Source organism: Neolamprologus multifasciatus, chromosome 7 (assembly GCF_963576455.1).
Source record: "Neolamprologus multifasciatus chromosome 7, fNeoMul1.2, whole genome shotgun sequence".
Classification (NCBI taxonomy): Eukaryota; Metazoa; Chordata; class Actinopteri; order Cichliformes; family Cichlidae; genus Neolamprologus; species Neolamprologus multifasciatus.
The window spans coordinates 2,164,163-2,184,896 of NC_140445.1; the positions used below are offsets into that span (position 1 = coordinate 2,164,163).

Sequence of the window (20,734 nt, forward strand, 5' to 3'; positions counted from 1 at the left end):
AGTTATTGATTATACTTCCAAAGATCGTTTATTTAGGAGTAACTCACACTCTGGTGCCATTTGAGAAGGGATCGAAAAGCAGCGATAAACGCGCTTAGACCCGGGCTAAAGTCCAAGTAAAAAGCGAACACACACCACCAAAGTGAAACATTTGTATGTTTCTTTTGTACACTTCCTGTGAGCTTTCTTCAAGGTTTTGCTTTTTCTGTTTTCTAAAACACAGTCATAGTGAGAGCTCCTGTCAGCTTCCGTCTCTGATAAGAGAAGCAGCTGAAGTTACATCAGGCGTGTTACATCAGCTGTAAACTTTCAGATAATCCAACAAGATTTATCCAGGAAAGTGAACGGAGCCACAAGATGTTAACGACACGTCTGAATATAAATACTGCCGTGAAAAAAATGACCAGATAAACTACAACAGCACCTTTAAACATTTTTAATACTGTATCATGTTTTGATTATATGCATATACTTACAAATACAAGTATTTATTAATTTAATGATCGATTTATAACATAGGTCGTTGGTTTAACTACAAGAGAGTTACAACAAGGACATGTTGTGATACCGTGTGTTCCCATTGTACCTCATTACCTTAATATTAAAAAGAGTACTGAAGACTTTATTTACAAAGTTAAATTAGACTGATGGTGAAGCTATAGGAGACCATTGCTCCTGTGCCACAAATCAATAAATAGAAAGATTAAAAAAAAGAAGCATTAGCATTTTCTGTCAATATCAATTATCTGTCAAACAAAGACTTGCATAATTATTTCAACCTCATATTCCCATGAATGTGTATGTCAGCTATATTTATTATTTTTTATTGTATATTATGAAGTGGAGAGTGCAACATTAGCATGAAGGGACCCTAACTGACAAACACAGAGGACACTGTACAGTAGACGTCTTCTGACTAATTTTTGTGATCAGAGTTAATCAAAATGTAACAAAGCATTTCATGTGCTATTACTGAAGAAATTACATTCACTAATACCTGAAAATTAAATTACAAGAAATAAATCTATGGAAAAATAAATGTCTTCTGTGGCCTGAAAGGTGTTGTAATGTCAGGATAACTGGTTTCATATATGTCCATTGGTCTCACTGGAGATGTTACTGGCAGTAGAAGGTGAGAACGTTTTCCTGGTTTCCTCTGACCAGAAGGACTGGAGGTCTCAGATCACGAGACAAGAAGTCGAGCCACGCTAAGTAGAGCGTGCTGGGACACACTCCTCTCCTCCCCACTGGCATGGTGCTGTCAGGAAACACAGCAAACAGCTGATTTTCACCCAATGGTGAAAGCTTCACAACACCTGTAAACTCAGCACTTGCCATCATTTATTAAATAAAAGCAGAAAAACTACTCACGTTATAATGAGAGCAGCCTCTCTAGAGTAATCCAGCAGTACCTCATTTAGACGGATCTGGCGAAGAGACTGAATTCCACAGGAAAAAACAAACAAAACGTTCAAACTAAGACGGGATGCGCGAGGAAAGAAGAAATGTTTTGGCTTGGTTTAAACATATTTGATCAGTTTGTGTCTGACCTTGGCCTTGTTCTTCTCGAAATCCTGGTCCGTGATCATCCAGGGCTCCTGATGTTGGCTTGCACATCCAGAGTCTGAGTCCGGCTTAGAATTTGTATCCACCCTGAAGCGACTGACCATCTTCTCAAATTGATGGACACTGAAGCACACAGAGTTTGGAGTTATTCCATCTCAAATCATCGTGGGCCTTCTGTTCAACTGCCTGGTTTTAAATTTTAGCTTCACATATCATACTGTACTTTTCAAGACATCTTTTTTTTCTTTCAAATTCATTTTTCAGTTAAATAAATCAGCTGTAGTCTGAGATAGACACATTATAAAATAAATAAATAGGGAAGCTAAAACTTTATATCTCCCTATATATGCTCAAACTCTGAACCAAAACAATTCTGTTCAAATCTGAGACGCCCGAGCAGAAAATGTAAAACGAATTGCTGATTAGTTTTAGAAGAAAAAAACTCCTAAATTCAGCTAAATTTAATATTTTTTATTTTTTTAGATGCAGCAGCTCATAGATTAAGTGAAATCTTAAAACAGTTATCTAAAGATTTTTCTGAAATACTGTGTTCAAATATATTCTTTGTCATAAGCAACAATCTCTAAAGTCAGCATGGCGCCAAAAGCTGCAGTTCGTCTAATGGCCACTAGAGGCCGCTTTCAAAAGTGAGTCAGTCCTCATAGACTCTCCCGGCTCTTCACAACAGCTGTTTGGTGGGGATATTATAAAAGATTAAAGTTAGTGATTTGGCTAATTTACTTCATGTACCACAAAAAAACAAACAAACCCTAAAATAAAATACAAAACCCCAAAAAAATGAGTGATCAGGATTCTTATGTTAGCTAACAGCAGCTTTTTTGGCTCACATTCCCAAACATTCATCCTTCATTCTCATCTTCAAGCTTACTTCATCTGCTGAGGAGGCTGGTTGATTTCAGGAAGGACTTCGACACTATGGAAACCGAGACGGAACTTCTTGATGAGCTCCAACACCCTGGAAAGAGAACGTGAGGCTGGAGTGAGCACATGTCTAACAGCGTGCAGTCTGTGTCTGCGAGAACGCAGGATGTCACACCATATACTGCGTTTCCCCGTTTCTTGGGAAGACAAAGTAAGTCTTTCTGATGGAATATAGACTGATGATGATGCAAGATTGTTCAATTTTACGGTGAAAATAGCAAAACTTGGCTGTCAGTAAGAGAATTTTTATATTACTGACTAGGGATGCAACGATACCAGTTTTTTTCAAACTGATACGATACCGATACTTGGATCTGAGTACTTGCCGATACAGAGTACAAAAAAACGATACTTCTACCACACACACACACACACACACACACACACACACACACACACACACACACTCACACACACACAAATGCAATGAATTGGAAGACAGATTTTATTTTATTCTCTGCCGATAAAAAATAAAATCTTAATAAAAATGACCACAAAAAAATTTCAAGTGAAAAATAAGCACTTCTGTTAAATTATTGCAGAGTCTCCACATTGTAATTTTACAAAATATCACTGAACTATTGGCACTGTCTCGAGCTTCTGTTTATTTATTATATTTCATATCGCAGCTCGAGTATGCTGAGAAGACGATGCAATCCTATGTTTTCCACGACCGGCACTGGCTGGTCATCCAGAGAAATAAAATGAGTCGAGCCTCTGTTATTTTAACTGCTCGTGGATTTTCTCTTGACATTTTTCTTCGCTTTTCCAAAACCTGAGTTAAAGTTGGCTGTTCCACACTGCTGACATTTTGTTTAGCCTAGCTACAGCAGCCTCCAGTTTCTCTTTTTTATCTGGAGCTGCCAGTCTCACTCGTCTAACCCTGTGCCTGTTTAGCGCGGGATGTCCCCCTAGTGGCCAATCTAAAAAACTACAACAGAAATGACAAGCCACCCTCTGATTAATGAAATAAGTTGGTATCGGTTCATGGTATCGGTTAACTTTTACGAGTATGAGTACACACACATTTTACAGTATCGGCCCCGATACCCGATACCAGTATCGGGTATCGGTGCATCCCTATTACTGACCTATTAAAAAAACAAACTACAGTTTGACTCTAAAGTGCTGTGTTCCTGAGATGATTTGGGCATTTTGAAAAACTCCAAGAGAAGAAAGAAACTTTTTGAAGCGGTCTACATGTGCATGATACTTACTCCTGCTTCTGCTCATCCTTTTTCTCTGCGTCTCCTCCCACAAACACTCGGACCTTACACTTGGCCCAGCGCTTTCTGCGGGTCAGCAGGTAAGGCAGCAGCAGGGTCAGACCTGGATACACACACACACACACACACACACGAGGAGTAAATGTCTGTGGACATTCTTGAATTAAGCCATAAAGCAGGCGACTAATGGAGATGTACTCGGACCTCCATCATCAGACAGCCAGTACACGTCGATGGTCTTCTTTCCCTGTTTTTTCTGAAACTGTGTACTATGCTGAGGCTCGGGCTCGATGGAGACAGAAGCTGCAAACAGACAACGTGTTTTATAGAATTTAAATGACACCATAGAGGGTCTTTGGGTATTCTGTGTGTCTGTGATATTATCACACATTTACATACACGTGGGGCTCGTCTGAACGCAGGAAGGAACAGAGATGCTGTTGATGCTCTCTGGTCCACCGTCGAAACTTGGATTAACTGAAACAAAAACAAGAAATTTCTTTGCACATTCGTTTATTTGCAGGCAGCTACTTAAAAGATGATGCATAAATGTGGACTGCGCATCCTAGCACGCCTCTTGTTGATGCCAAGAGCAAAGTGCCATGGGAACGTAGCAGTGGCTGCAGCATTCCCGGGTGCATTGACGTGCAGCCTGCTGTGATATGCATGCAGGCTCTCACCGTGTGACTGAGATGGACTGGAGACCTCTAATCCCTCTCTCATCCTCAGCACGCACACACCAAACTGCAGGTCGAACGCATCACTGAAAGCGACATTTAAATGAATGACCATGTGCATCAACACACACTCGAACCCTTTAGCTGTCCAGATGGCCTTTTATGGAATTGAGGTTCAGTTTTTAAACAATAAATATTTGATATTGCAAAAATAATACTCTGTTAGCAAGACTGTATCAGCGGTATTGGTCATAAAAGTTTTCTGGCTTACCGCATTACTCCTATGTAGTTGTGAGCAGCCTGAGGTGTGTCACTCCGCCAGTCTTTCTTGAAACCCATGATGAGAACATTTGGCTTCACACGGCCCAAACCTGCCCCCTGGTGGACAGTCAGAACACCAGCAGGTGAGGATTCACAGGTGTGCTTTTCACACCTCAGTCACTACAAAAGGGCAGCACTGGCATTGTGGGTGGGCTTTGCCCCTCAGCCCAATTCTGCTGATACATCTCAACTATAAATGACAGTATTTCACCCCTGACCTGTAGCAACACGTTAACCCCAGATTGCAGATCTGCAGCCACCACTCCTCTGTAGAACGACCCGACCTTCCTTTTGTTGAGCCAGTTCAGGTGACTGTCGCTCGTGGCCTTCTCCAGTACTGAAGGAGAGGGACCATCCTGCGAAACACGGGGAGGAAGGGAGAAAGATTTCATCACTCCGCTTTCAAACAATTCATCATTGTTCCGATTATTGTTTGGATTTATTGTGCGATCAGTGGGAGAACTCACAGTTAACACATTTCCACACAACATAAGACTGAGATCCTTTGTGAAACAGCTGACGAGGTCCACCAGGGCGGGACGACTGCTGGGAGGGCCCGTTAGCACCAAACACTGGGGCCTGAAAGTGTTGGAGTTAGATACGGAGCAGTATTTTGTTTTTTCTCTTCCTGGAAAATCACTAAATAAACTTCTATCAGTCCTACTCTGCTTTTTGTATCTTGGTGCATAAGCTAGACTTTACCATTTATTTTTGAGGGACATGTCCTTGGTGACCAAGGTCATTGCAGTCCTGAAAAAAGTCACTAGACTTCATGTCTTCATGAATCCAGAAAAAGTTCTAAAATAAGCATCAATCGTTCCAGAAACATTGTTTCAATCTTAGAACGCAAAAGTAAAAAAAGCTTTGCTTTAACCTCCTAAGACCTGAACTCTTCCACAGCAGCATTTTTAATTTCTCTTTGATATTTGGGCTGATTGGGGCCCGATGAACGTAAAAACAAAGAATTACCAGATTTTTTTTTAAACTTATTTTTGTTTTTATGAAAAAGCCACATATGAGGATATTCGTTTAAAATTTTGATAGAACAGTAGCAGTATAATGTCCTCGTAAGTGGATATCAGGCCCTTGTAGAACAAAATTGAGTATTTTGGTCTAAATAACCCAAAATTTGACGTCCACATATGTGGACGCAGGTCCTAGGAGGTTAAAAGTGTTCTTCCTCCCCACCGTTGCCATAATGTCTTTATGAGGTTAGTGAAAATAACTAAAGTGTTGATAAAGTTATTCAAAACAAACTTTAAACTGCTGCATTTCAACCGTGAATCCAATTTTAGTAATAGTATAAAAAATGGTAACATTGTTGCAAACTGAATGAAAAAAAAAAAAGAATCCCCTGGACTGAAGAGGAAACTTAATTTAGGATCTCCAAAAACACTCATCCAACCTTCAAATTTTGATAATAATAATAATAATAATACATTTTATTTGAAAGCACCTTTCAGAACACTCAAGGACACTGTCCACAGCAGAATAATAAAAACAAGCAGTTTAAACAATCATAAAAGACATAAAACACATTTAAAATAGCAGAGTGGACAGGTTATGTGGGATAAGCTATTTTGAACAAGTGAGTTTTGAGTTGGGACTTAAAGAGAGAGAAGGAAGAGATATTTCTTAAATCAGGAGGTCGGGAATTCCAGAGTCGAGGAGCAGAGGAGCTCCCCCTGGTGGCAATACCGGGAGAGGGGACAGAGAGAGAAAGAGAAGAAGATGTCAGATTTAAAAGCGAGTTCATCAAGTGTGAGCTAACACAACAGAAAGAGACACTGTTGTGTTATGATGAGCTAAAATTTCACCCAATCTACTTGTTCATAAACGATTTGCAGTGTTTTGAAAGGAGCATTGCAAATAAAAATTGGCATTTAAAGGAAGATACAAACAATCAATTGTTACACAGTGAAAACGCAATGAAAAATAACCATGAGTTATTACATTTGACCGTAAACAAACATAATAATAGGATGATTCTTTTGTTTCAATTTTCCACAAGTCTCAAAGTGCAAAGCAGCCTGAACAATCCTCGACGCTGCACCTGAAACCAGGGGTGTCCGCTTGCAAGAAAACCGCCTCTGATCACAGTTTCAGTGTTTCTAAGAAAACGTGAGTTACAACTTAACCGTGTGGCTATTTTTGGGTTAGAAAGCTGAACTTTGAAAGATTCATGACGGTAAATCGTACCGACTTTCTGAATTTGTAAAGACGGATACATTTTTGTCTTGTGACGTTTTAACCGAGATGCCTTCAAGGGTTTTTTTAGTCATTACACAAACACAGAGACACTGGAGAGGCTCACCTGTAGTTCTTGACGTGGTCCTCTACGCTGTTGAGGCCTGCACACCTGCTCAGAGCCATGTTGTAGGAGCTCGCCTGCACTGAAGAGCCCCAGTTCACATCTAAACGCAGCAGAGAGGGAGTGAAGCAGCAGCATGGCTTTGTTTGTACACACGTGTGTGCGAGAGAGTTCGTGTGTGTGTTTACCTGGCTTCTTGTAGAGTGTGTATGCCAACAGAATAAAGACGACGCCAAAAGCAATAAGGGCCGCCCACCACGTCAGCAGGAACATGATCACCACGGAGCATATGGCGCCCAGCAGCGACAGCCACTTACTGTAGAACCTGAAGGACGGACGCCAACCTGCACACGCAGACAGTTAGCATATATTCATATTTTAACTTGAGATGATTCATTCTTATATACAATGATCTTTTTAAAAATTTAAAGTCAGCTCTGCCATCTCTGAGCTGGTTACCTGGTGAGTTGGTGATGGATGCGTGGAAGCAGCTGAAGTTGATCAAAGAGTAGGAGCAGAGGAAGAAGTTGGAGATGATGGGCGCGATGGTGTTCAACTCAGCTGGTGATGCAATAAAAGAGAAGAGGATTTGTCTGTTCTGTGATGGCTTCACATGAAAAAAGCTTTTAATGTGAAGCCGCAAGGAAAAAGCTTGATAGCATAATTAATAACTTTAACAGATATCAGCAGTAAGATAAGCTTAAGTACTTGGCTGCCTTTGGGCTTCATAGAGCATATGCCATCACAAATATCAAAACTGTTGGATTTCATGTACCGTTCAGTACATTTGGTAACTTGACTCGTTACAAAGCAAACATTCCTATTGAAACATCTTTGGATCTTTATGGCCTCTGTAAAGCTACAGAACAGTCATTTAATGTGTAAAACAGTTCTTTTTAAACGTTCTCCTGCAAAGAGCTGCTTTATTAAATGTTACTGAAATGCATTTAAAGAAATGACACGAATTTGACTAAAGGGATTAAAGATTTTAACTGATCTTATGGTTATTATGATTTTATTAGATAGATTATATTTAATATGATTATATGAAATAACATGTATTTCTAAACAGTTTTGAACAATTTTTTTTCTTAAATTAGATGAAAACAGCAGAAATGTTTGTAAATTAGGAAACTCTTTCTCAGCAGCTACCCATCCGAATATCTATTCGGAACCATGGTAACAGGATTCTGGCTGATCGGAGCTGGCTTGGCCCTGACTTATCGAAGAATTAAGAAAGTGGAACCGGCTGTTCAAACCCCCACAAGGCTGCCCGCTGGGATTGGAACGATGGGAGAGGCGTGAGTTTCTCAAAATGGGCTCATTGAGTCGGCACGGATAAGATCTTGGAGAGGCTACGGCTGCTGTGAATACTCAGAATAAGATCTCTGACTGCAGACTGGATACATCTCGGAAGGGCTAGCTCGGAATAACATCTCTGGGCGCAAATTGGATGACCTCTCGGGGAGGCACACTGCCGTGAGTTCTCAGAAATTGGCTCCTTGAGCACAAGAAATGACAACATCACAGAACGCTAGTATGGCGAAGCTCGCGGCTCTCCAATGGGACCAGTGTTGGACTGTAGAACTGCTTTGAAATTCATATGAGCTGTTTGCACTAAAGTAAAAAATACCATCACTTATGTGGATACCCCTTTGGCGCCAGCTGCAAGGCCGGAGCTGAACAACAACACCCTGATAACGACCGTGTTTAGTCTGTTCCTTCCCATTCCATGCAAGGCCACCTGGGTTGGCTGGTAGACTGTTTACTTAGCCTGGCAGGGCGAAGGACACTGTCTCAGCTGAACTATGGACACGCACACATACATATACTGATAAGCACTCACCGACGCATCACCCTCCCTACCCCGGATCCAACGCCACCTCCAACGCTTACCTCCCCTCAGTTGGAGGCGCAGTCGAAAGATTGCAGCGGTCCCAGATCAGATGTACACACTGGAACACTTTCCCATGTTGCTTGATATCTGTGATATCTGTTGATATCTGTGCATTCCTGTATTATCCTTCTGTGTTACACATTTCCATGTTTTTTTCCTCGCTACCTAGCCTGACGTGTCTCCCCAATGCGATGTTTGTGTATTGTATATACGGTCGGCAAGGTCTGTCATCTCGGTTGTGGGCAAAAGACCTGCAACTGACAAATAAAGGCTATCTCATCTCATCATTGGTAGTCTCTGCTGTTTGGGTTTGAAATGTCACTCACATACTGACATTTAAAACCCAAACAGCAGGGACTACTAATGATGAAAGATGGACACACTGTTCCCAATGCAAAGTGCCTTGAAACTGCATTCTTTCTAACTGCCAGCAGGGGGAGACTCCTCCAGTTTGTCAAAAGCATTGTGATTGCTGCATCTATGATTCTGTTATTGCCCTCTGAACCTGTCGGGTAAGCCTCTAACTCATCTTATTTGAAAGATATTGAGCTTGAGGCATCTTTTACATACGGCACATTCAGATATTACACAACTCGGACTCTTTCAAAGTCTCACCGATGAGGATGAAGCAAGCAGCGATGATATATGTGAGAAGGTATCCTCTGATCGGTTCATTGTTCTTGCCATAACTTTTGCCAAAGAAGCCAATGAGAGGGTAGAGTTGATCCTTACACAGACACTATGAGTTGGGGAAAGGTTAGAATAAAAAACACATTAATACAAGAAAGAAGACACTCATCTTTCATCGCTAAAGCTGAGTTTGCGACCTGTGGAGTAAGAAACAAGAAAATGTAATATTTGGTCTGACATGTTCTCCCTGTGTCTAAACAATATTCCTGCAGATATCCCAGATTCCTCTCAAACTGAGTTTCCTGCCCGTATCTACGGATGTGAGACTTCATCTCTTTAAGAGTAAAGCAAACACTCTGTAAAAACATTTAAAGAGTCACAAGAAATATCTGATGGTTGTAAACCTCCGTGAAGACTGACTGTGCGCGTACCTGGAAGACTTTGGGAGCAGACACCAAGCAGGCCAAAGCTGATGACAGAGTGGCTCCAAATATCCCAGCTGTGATGAGAGGGCCGAAGGCTGACACCATGCTCATCGACTGCAGACAGAAATACGCTCACTCAGTACACTTAGAGGGCAGAAACATCTTTGTGTTGACAAGGTGACCTGCTGTGGCTGCTTAATAGAGCGGGAGTGACCGTGGAGGAAATTACAGATCCACATCCGGTCATCCACACATTCACACACTGGTGATGGCAGCTACATTGTAGCCACAGCTGACAGAGGCGAGGCTGCTGGACACTGGCGCCACCGGGCCCTCTGACCACCACCAGTAGGCAACGGGTGAAGTGTTGTCTTGAAGGACACAACGACCAAGACTATCCAAGCCGGGACTCGAACCTGCAACCTTCCGATTACAAGACGAACTCCCAACTCTTGAGCCACGATCACCCCATAGGTAGGACAGACTAGGTCTGTATCCCAATTCAGGGTCTGCAGCCTTAACCCTTTAAGACCTACCATAGAACCAAGTCCGCCAGAGCTTATATTATATGTTTACATGCTGTGGAGCCATTTTTGGGAGCATTTCAAGTTGCTATACATCAATACAACCATTACAGCCCAAATTTTAATAATATGTCTGCATTAAGTGCATGGTAATTACATAAATTACATAAAAGTGCAATAAACTACAAAAAAATTGAAAATCGTTTTTGTTTTTTAACATATATTTCTAGTTAGAGAAATTTAAGAGGCTTATCCCTCAAAACTGTAAATACAAAAAAGTTGCACAAAATAGTTTCCCACCACAGGAAATTTATTTTGAGTGTCTTCATAATTTTATTTTTGAAATACACCAATTTTTATATACTGCAGGAAAAACGAAAATAAATATTATAATGCAAATTTGCAAAAAAAGCAGCATATGCATCAAAATAAACTATTTCCAGCAGTGCAATATGAGTCCTAAGCATCCCAGAAACCACACAGAAAGTCATAAAGTCAAACATAACTTTTAAAAACACCAGTATAGGCTCATGAGGCCCGGATGGTAAAAAACTACATTTCCACAAAATGACGTCACTTCCTGTTTCGGGCAGGTCATGGCGGACATGCGACTGATGGACTAGGAAGTGTTACAAACAGCTGATCGGATCGGCAAAGCGTGTTTCTGGAATATTATGTTTTTGTTGCTGCAAGTGCTTTTTATGCAGTTTTTGCAAAACTATATGTGGAAGGAAACTGTGACCGAGGACAAGCTGATGGCATAAGATGTAAGTACAACTCCTCCGGTTTCATATGCAAAAAAAAATTATTGCGCTAGCTCACGTGGTTGCAGAGCTACCGGGATTTAAAAATAGTTACGCAAAACAGAGCGTGCTGCTCCGACCGGCTTTAAAGGGTTAAAGGCCGCATTTTAAGGCCGATTACGTCACCGCGACGCGACGAAGGCTGTCCCAATTCGAAGGCTGCTCGAAATGCGGCCCTCAAATGCGTCCTTCATTTCCCTGAATTTTAAGGACGTGGCGGTGTAGACTTCGTGGCCCAACATATCCCAGAATGCATAGCGCGGCGGTGGGTGTGGATAATTTTGCCGGAAAAAAAACGGCGGATGAGGGGCGCCCGAAGAGTAAACTTTAAGTAAGTACTGAATATTATGTCACTTATTTATGTGCAAATGTTTAATAACGAAGAACATTAAAACATTACTGTTGGCCACATGTCGGCAAAGTCATGTGACATTAGTGACGTTTGTACTAACTTGGTTTTAAAGCCTTTACTTTAAAATATACGCCGTTCAATAGCTGAGCTTAATCAGAGAATGATCAAAGCTCATGTAGAAACAAACAAACAAATGAACAAAAGATTTTCTCCTTCATCTCTGTCAAACAAAGCTGTATGAAACGTTTCCAGCTGTTAGTATCATGGTTGCTAGGCAACCTGGGAAGCGCGACGGAGGCTAGACCGTCCCATTTCACAAGCCTCGCACTTCCGGCCTTAGCGGTCTTTGAGTACGCGGCCCTTGAGGACTTTAAGGCTGCAGACCCTGAATTGGGAAACAGTCTAGAAGTTTCCATGATGACCAGGAAGAAAATGCAGCACTGACTTTTATTTCCTGTGTGTGTGTGTTTGTGTTTGTGTGTGTGTGTGTGTGTGTGTTGACCTGATAGTAGTTGTGAATACCATAGACGCACGTCTTGTTGTTGATGCACTCTGTGAAGTCCCAGCCATACTGGCATGCTGTACCAACACAATCCTCGACTGCTGATGACAGCGTGTCGTTCAAAACGCCAGACGCATCCCGCACCACGCAGGATCCTGGGAGGACACAAAGACAAATTTAAGGGTTGCTTTTTTTGGTCTCCTACAGGAGGAAACTGTGCGATCAGGGAGCTGTTGCATAAAACAACAATTGTTGGGATACTATGCACATCGAGCCGTGTGTGTGTGTTATGATAAAGGGTGGTGCAAACGGCTGCTCTGGCAGAAACTGCAATAAAAGTGGTTTGGATACTTTGCAGGTGCAAAATGCAGTTACAAGACTTGCTTGTAAGCTTATTTCATATAAATAAAATAAAGAAGTATCAACTCTAAGATAGAGCTTTTTCCAGAGGCATGCAGTACCAATGGTAGCAGAGATGATGAGGTAGGATACTGTGGTCCAGAAAATAGCCAGCAGCGTCCCTCGGGGGATGGCCACTGCTGGATTCTGAGGAGGAGACGACAAAGGCTTTTAAAAACATGAACATACGTAAATTGAATTTAAAGCTGTGTGTGTGTGCATGAAGCCGACTGGCTCATCTGTATATTATTCCCACTATTAAAAAAAAAGAAGCATTTGTATAACATGCCTTCAGATCTCCGGAGATGTTCGCTCCTGCCAGGATGCCCGTGGCAGAGGGGAAGAAAATGGAGAACATGCCAAAGAAGCTGCCCCCTGGTCCTCGCCAGTCAGGTACAAAATTTGCAGCAAAGATATTTGCTGTTAAAGGGAAGAGAGTGAGTTCACAGGAGAGCTCGGCGATAAACTACTGACAGGCTCACTGCATAGTCACCTTTGTAGCTAAAGAAACCTTTGGATTGTTTCTCAGGTGAAGCAGGAATGATTGTTCCAACAATGTAACTGGCAAATGAGACCATGATGACTATGAAGAAGAGAACCTGTGCCTGTGGGAGGAAGAATAGGCTGTAAACATGCAGATGCACACACTGTAAACAAAAGATGGACAAAGTCACATCGTTATGCGGCAGCCTAATCGATTATGTATCCAGAACTAAAAAGCTCTTCTTGAAATAAACTGATACGACACATAAATGCCTCAACATTTGCGTTTGCAGTTTCTGCAGTTTTTTGATTTTAATTTTTAATTTTATTTAGATTATTTATTGAGCCAGAAATGAAGGTGGTGGAGATGGAAACATGGAAAGCTTGGTTAGCAAGCATAAACACGCCCATACATGAATAAAGAAAATGCAGAAAAAAGGCCATTAAAATGCAATAATTTCACCAACGCAAACTTCTCAGCTGATGGAGGCGAGACCCAGGAGCTAAGCCTGCCTGTGCCAGCACACCTTTCAGTTAAGAACACCACACTGCTGAGTTATAAAAATCTGAAGGGGACATTAGCTGCTTTTGCACCAGGCTGGAAACATGGAAACAAACTCAGTCTTTCATCATTGGCGGCTGTGACTTGGTGTCTTGCTTGGCCGAGTTTATCACAAAGACTAGCATCAACATGCTAACTAGCAAGAGGGCGAGTCCTCTGCTAGTATGTGAAAGAGTGAGATGGCTTCAAAAAGAGTTCATGTTGCATTAATGATTTTTCCAAATACCAGACTGGTTAGTGACTCTGGCTTCATAATCTGAATACAAAACTAGAGATGGCACGATACCACTTTTTTATGTCCGATACCGATATCATAAATTTGGATATCTGCCGATACCGATATGAATCCGATATAGTGTTTTTTAATCAATTAAATGTTTTTTTAATATCTTGCTGCATTTTGTATAAGTTCATACTCAAGTTTAAATAAATAACAACACTAAAGCTATTCTGTTATACCTGTATGCAAAAAATACACTGCACCCAAAATATTTCATAGTTCAGCAAAACTGATCAATCTAATAAAGTTAAACCTGCTCCATCCTCCCTATTCTGGTATTTTAAAGAGTACTTAGCAGAAATATTAAGCAACCTAACTAATAGGGTTGCAAACTCCCAGCAAAAAAAAAAAAAAAATAGGGAACCACCCTCCACCTCATGATGCTTAATCGATGTAATCAAATTTAATTTGATGCAGGGGGAAAATGCACAGAAATAAATTATTTTTCAAGAATAATTAAACAGATTCAACATCTTTCTTCAACAGAACTGCACAGATGGTTCCCAAAGGAAAAAGTACTATAGCTTACTAGGGTATATTAGACTTAACAGTTACTATATACAGTAATGGACTTCTATATATTTTACATCAGATTAAAACTTTGGGTGTAAGAGTCAGATAATTATTTATTAAAAGCTAGACATTTTAAATGAGAATAAGAAAGAAAAGTATGTCTTTGTGCCCCCTTTTCCTTGTTCATGCCCTATCGGCCCCCCTGGCTAAACTTTGCTAGATCCGCCCCTGCACAGTTACCAGCCGTCAGCTGTAGAAAAAGATCCTGGTGTAGAAATAATATTAAATAAATTCTAACAACAGCTGATCAAGCTTAAACGTGCTGCTGTTGTTCAGCCGCTGGTTTCCTCTTTCTGGTGCAAAGTGGGCCAAAAACTAAGAAGAGAGACGATCAGCTGATCATTGATCAGTTTCATGATTGAAGTAGCAGCAAGAAGAGGCAGTCGCTCCATATATCTGTTGTTAAGCTTAACGCTGGAATGCTTTACAAACATTCAGAGATGAACTTACACACTTGCTTTACTTCTCTCTGGGAAAACTTCCTCAGAGATGAAATGCCGGATTGGTAGCGACGCTACAAATACACACAGCCGCTCTATCACGTGACCACACTGCTCCGACGTGCTACGGTTATGAGCCGAGTTACGCCGTGTCGCAAATTTTGTGAGGTGCTTTTTTGATATTTAATGGATCAGATTACATTTTTTATTTCTCTCCGATATCCGATCCAGTAATTTACGTCAGTATCGGACCGATACCGATACGTAATATCGGATCGGTCCATCTCTATACAAAATTAGCAAATATTCTATTCATTTAAATCCAAACCACTATGGCAGCTTATCATAGTGTCACATACAATTGGTTAAGCTAACCTTTGACTCCCAGGCCATGCCCGCCATTGAGATGCCCAGCAGACATGTCACCGTGATGATGCCGATGATGCGGATGTCGTTAGTTCGATCCACCATGACGGCTCCATTTTCCTGATGGCACACAAAGACATTTCACAAACAGACATTATTTACTGTATTTTATAAAAGCGCACGTATAAAACATGCTACTCACACGCATGAGGTCAGTAACAGTCTCAGCAAAGCCCACGGTGTGCATCGCCACAGCTACGGCATTCGCAAAGGCAAAGATGAGACCGATTGACCCGCCGAGCTCTGGACCGAGGCTGCGACTGATCAGAAAGTACGTCCCGCCTGCAGATGAGAGGGTCGATTAAAAAGTGAGCATTGTGTGTGGAATCAGCAGCATTAAAAGTAAAGACCTAGGCTAACCTCCTTTGACTTTGCCATTGGTGGCGATGGCTGAGGTCGAGAGACCAGTGATCCCAGTTATAGTCGAGGACAGCAGGATGATGATCCAGGTCAGCCCTGATGAGAACAGGGAAACACGCCGTGAGTGTGACGGATACTCACCGTCTGGGAAACATGTGCCGTGGATAAAGGATGCTGTCGTTGGACATACCTATACCAGCCTGAGCAGTGATCCAAGGCAGCCTCAGGTACAAGATCACCCCCCATATGTTCAACATGCAGCGGATCTGAGAACAGATGCAACACTGAGTAAACCTGCTGGTGTCTGTTTAAGTATCATCAACGGCATCACTGTGGAGGCTCAGTAAAAGTCCTGTTTCTGTCCAAGCTTACATGCACCATGGAAGTGAGCTTGTAGAAAGTGCATCAAATATGAAATCGTCATCAATCTACTTTTTTTGGTTTTGGAAGAAACTTAAAGTTTCACACGGGTAATATTTTTAACTTCCTTTAACAATAAGTCATTGACTGTACTCTGTAACCCTTTGATGCCTCAGGGAGTCAAAAACAAGCAAAGATGTTCAGAAACAATTTCACATTTTCACAGCTTCACGTGCAAAAACAGGCGACAGTTAAATTACATTAGTCTCAGATTTTGATCTTTTCTAATTGCTTGTTTAAGTCGAGTCAAAGGAGCTTGCAAAGAAAAGCATCTGGACTTCTTTAAGTTGCTTGAAGACGGGTGAGAGGTGAAACGTCTTCAAGAAACTTAAAGAAGTCCAGACGCTTTTCTTTGCAAGCTCCTTTGACTACGATGACCTGGATGACTGAGAACCTTCACAGACTTGTTTAAGTTGAATTAAGTTGCAGGAAACACAAGACGAATGCTGCTTTAGAGGCTGCTTTGATGCCTCAGGGAGTCAAAAACAAGCAAACATGTTCAGAAACAATTTCACATTTTCACAGCTTCACGTGCAAAAACAGGCGGCAGTTAAATTACATTAGTCTCAGATTTGAATCTTTTCTAATTGCTTGTTTAAGTTGAATTAAGTTGCAGGAAACAAGACGAAAGCTGCTTTAGAGGCCTTCAACGTTAAGTCGAAGAAAAATATCTTTTAACTTCACATATCTGGAGATTCAAGATTGCTCCAAGTTCAAAAACAGCAGCAGAAAAATCGCCTCCCATCAGTCAAAGCCTCCACCTACCATGACCCCCTGCACCCATCCGAAGCGCGTGGGTTCAGATGGCGGCTCCTTTTGCTCATCCTCATCTTCCTCAGAGCTGTCCTGCCCTCCTGCCTCCGCCTGTCCACCTGTTGTCTCTTCATACATGGGAGGTCTGGAGTCATCCTGCTCAAGACACAAAACCAAACTCAGTTCTTCTCTCTTAGTTGTCGTAATTAAATAAATAAGAGATCCCTCACCTCAGGGCCGGCGTGCAGCTGGAACAGAGACGGCCTGAACTGCCTCCGTCGGCCCCACACCTCCGTGTTGGCATAGAAGTCGTAGCGCGGCGGTGCATCCAGAGTCTCGTAGCCAGTTAAATCAACAGATACGCGAGATGCGACACTGCTGCCATCCCCATCGCACGTGTAGTAATCGGACTCAAAGCCTCCTGATGTCGCTTTACCATTAGCCACTGGCGCAGGGAGACTGGCTCTGTAGGCAGCCAGGCGAATGCCATCATTGGCTCCTTGTAACTCCATTCAGAACAGCAGAATTATCTTTCTAGTCTAGTGAAGATGTTGAGCGTCCTATCCCAGCGTCTGAGTCAGTGCAGGAGCCATGCTGTAGTTCAAGATGAATGAGGAGGGCTTGGTTTTATATTTGACCTTAACTATGCAGGAAGAGCCTGAAGCCGTGGTAGAGGGCTAGTTCAGTGAACAATTAAACAACTTATTACACAACCTATTAAGCCTGACACGGACAATTTCACACGACAGGGTCAACCCCTTTTGGACTGAGCAGGGCCGGTTAACACACAGTTTTTATGGAGTCACATGCGCGACGCCCTTCAACACTTCAAAGTTTTCCAAAAGCTCAAATAATGGAGGAGTTACCAGAAGTGGGGCGTTTTATAGCCTGTGTGTACTTCTTATTGCTCAGTTTCGAGAAGTTGGTAACCTCCTGAGGGGACTTTTGGTTAAGATGTAAAACAGCATCATTACAGACGAACACGCACCTGCAGCGTATCCAGTTAAATCAGTCAACAGAGCATGAAAGAGTTTGAAATTATCAGGACTTTTCCAGTCGCATTTCAGTTTCACTTGTGTTTCTCTGTATCAAACCAATATGGTGTTAATTATACCCTAAAAATCAAGACAAATATCTAATGTCTGAAAATTTACATTTAGAAGAAAAAAAATCGACTGGATATTTTGTTTAATATCTTGGCTAAAAGACAGCACGGCAGCACGGTGGTTAGCACTGTTGCCGCACAGCAAGAAGGTCCTGAGTTCAATTCCACCATCAGGTCTTTCTGTGTGGAGTTTGCATGTTCTCCCCGTGTTTGCGTGGGTTCCCTCCGGGTACTCCTGAAAAGGATAAGTGAATGGATGGATGGATGGCTAAAAGACAGAGTTACAGACAACACGCATCACTGTGAAAGTTCTTCTTGGCGACGCTACCACAAACGTGTATCACCCAAAATGGGTCAGGAGGGCACTGGCCACCACCCAAATACTGGGCCTCCCAGTGGCTCCCCCTGGCAAGACTGCCCCATGTTGGCAATAATTTTAGTAAACGTGAGCAGAAGACCGAGGAAGACCCCCTACAATGAGCTGAAACATTTACTTACATATAGAATTGTCGTCATTCACACTGCACCACTTTGTCGCCACCTCACAATTCCCCGTCGCCACCCTCTCCCCTCCGTTGTTCTGTTTTTGGTGTACTACCCCAATATTTTCAGGTGCCTCGATATGGCCACCCCTATGAATACGTTCTGGAAGAACGTCATTGTTCCCCCACAGTAACAAATGCCAACCTCACTGTTTAAAAGTCACAGGCTCTCCATACAAGCTACGATTACGGCAAACTTTCACAGAGATTCGTGTCATATTTCAGCCAAGAACAAAAAAAAACTACTGCATGATGCATGACAACTAAAAATCATCTTCAAATATTTAGTTTGTTGTGTGAGATCCTTTAACCTCCTAGGACCTGCGTCCACATATGTGGACATCACATTTTGGGTTATTTAGACCAAAATACTCAATTTTGCTCTACAAGGGCCTGATGTCCACTTACGAGGACATTATACTGCCACTGTTCTATCAAAATTTGAAACTAATATCCTCATTTGTGGCTCTGATTTTTTTAGAAACAAAAATTAGGTAAAAAAAAAAAAAAATCTGGTAATTCTTTGTTTTTACATTCATCAGGACCCAAATATCAAATATCAAAGAGAAATTAAAAATGCATGCCGTGGAAGAGTTCGGGTCTTAGGAGGTTAAAGAAAAATTAACAAAATTTCTAGTGTTGGAAGAAATACGGTGATACATTTCATCTTTTCAAATTTAATGAAGATCAGATCCTTTTTGTCTTTTCTTTAGAACAATTTAACGTGAACGTGCCAATCTGTGATTACAACATCGTCACTTTATCGACCACCACATGGAAACATTATGGGACAAACATACACCCAACACTGTGACAAAATATAACTTTACTGTAAACCTAGAACTTAACCAACCCGTCCTCAGAAACAACAGTATTAACACTTCATCGATGTATTCTTTTCATACTCTGCAGCATGTTGGGAATAAACCAGATTAACTCTACATGCATTCATGGAAAGATACAAACAGTTGTTAATCTGACAGATTTAACTTGTTGCATACAATACAAACTTATTTTACTGTTCGTAAGTTTTGGGTTGTAAGAGTAACATTGGTGACATCACTGGTTATTTTTCCAGAATTAAACTTCTTAGTTTTTGCCTGCAGCTGAACAGCGCTGTTACGACACCTTGAGAACAAAGAAAAGACCCATTTCCACTTAAAGGTGGAGGCTCATTACTCTGAATTACTTCTTCCTTTTTAAAACTGTTAAATAATTAAGCTGAGCTGTGTGTTCGGCGGCTCTGCAGTTTAAATAACTGACCTTGAAGCAGAAAAACAAACAGACACCCAGCAGGTCTTAAAGCTCTGGGTTTATCCGTTTTCTCTTATATAAATCTGAGATAACTGCAGTGTCCTTCAGTGTTCAGCTAAAATGTAACTAAGACCCACATGTTGTTTAAATCTGCACCGTCTACTTAATTAACCTTCATTTTGTCATTTACAACAATGCTATTGGATTTTGCATTTTAAGCACTGCCATGCTTCCCATAGATCAGGTATAACCAAACTCATTTTACACTGTGAGGCAACAGAGTAAAATTAAATATGTAAAATAAAAGTTCTGCTAGTTCATTGTCTAGCCTGTTCTTGTAGCTGGTAAATGGTTCTTATATAGAGTTTTTCCCTCTGCGAGCACCCAGAGTGCTTTACACAACTTGCCTCATTCACCCAGTCAGACAAACACTGTCTATGCTTTTTCATGGTAAGAGCCATCTTTAATTACAGAATATAAAGTTTTCATTAATTCACAAAAAGTCTTTTAATTTCCAAACAAAAATGAAAAACAAAAATTATTACATTTATGTGATTGACAAGCAACTTTGTTTAACTCTGTTATTAGGTGTTGTGTCAGTGGTGAAGTGTATATATATATATATATATATATATATTTTAATAGGAAAAACTATAAAACTATGGCCATATTTGAGCTTTTGCCAGGGTAACTGTGGGCCGCAGGCCTTATGTTTGACACCCCCGGCATAGACTGCACCAAGGTAAACTGGACAGATAAACATGACTCTGTTTTTTGTTCTGCTCTCATCGATATATTGATGTAGTTGATCATTTTTATGTTTTATTATTTGATTCCTTACTGAGGGAACAAAACCATCACTTCCTGTAATGATGATCTAATCAGGAAATAGTTACATTGATTCCACTGATGAAAATCCACAACTGTAATGAATTTCAAACGCGATACTGCAGCAACAAAC

At 41.3% G+C, this 20,734-nt stretch overlaps 1 protein-coding gene across 1 annotated transcript; it reads right to left on the reverse strand.

Annotated features, from left to right (window-relative positions):
* Positions 1-421: 421 nt before the first annotated feature.
* slc12a3 (solute carrier family 12 member 3) lies at positions 422-18,209 on the reverse strand. The gene is made up of 26 exons (XM_085165457.1): positions 17,103-18,209; positions 16,885-17,028; positions 15,890-15,965; positions 15,700-15,795; positions 15,482-15,621; positions 15,289-15,399; positions 13,069-13,180; positions 12,865-12,995; positions 12,638-12,722; positions 12,177-12,331; positions 10,002-10,109; positions 9,556-9,679; positions 7,503-7,604; positions 7,232-7,387; positions 7,047-7,146; positions 5,200-5,311; positions 4,951-5,088; positions 4,683-4,789; positions 4,415-4,497; positions 4,134-4,211; positions 3,939-4,037; positions 3,726-3,837; positions 2,456-2,542; positions 1,551-1,689; positions 1,372-1,439; positions 422-1,258 (listed from the first exon to the last, which is right to left on the reverse strand). Exons 1-26 carry the CDS (start codon positions 17,382-17,384, stop codon positions 1,117-1,119), a joined length of 3,087 nt encoding a protein of 1,028 aa, XP_085021583.1. The 5' UTR covers positions 17,385-18,209; the 3' UTR covers positions 422-1,116.
* Between the last annotated feature and the right edge of the window lie 2,525 nt (positions 18,210-20,734).

Coding starts and splice junctions, on each gene's coding strand:
- slc12a3 (XM_085165457.1), bottom strand. CDS start 17,384: ATGGAGTTACAAGGAGCCAATGATGGCATTCGCCTGGCTGCCTACAGA. Junction 15,622..15,699: donor CAATGGCAAAGTCAAAGGAG/GTTAGCCTAGGT, acceptor TCTCATCTGCAG/GCGGGACGTACTTTCTGATC. Junction 4,498..4,682: donor AACTACATAGGAGTAATGCG/GTAAGCCAGAAA, acceptor TGTCGCTTTCAG/TGATGCGTTCGACCTGCAGT.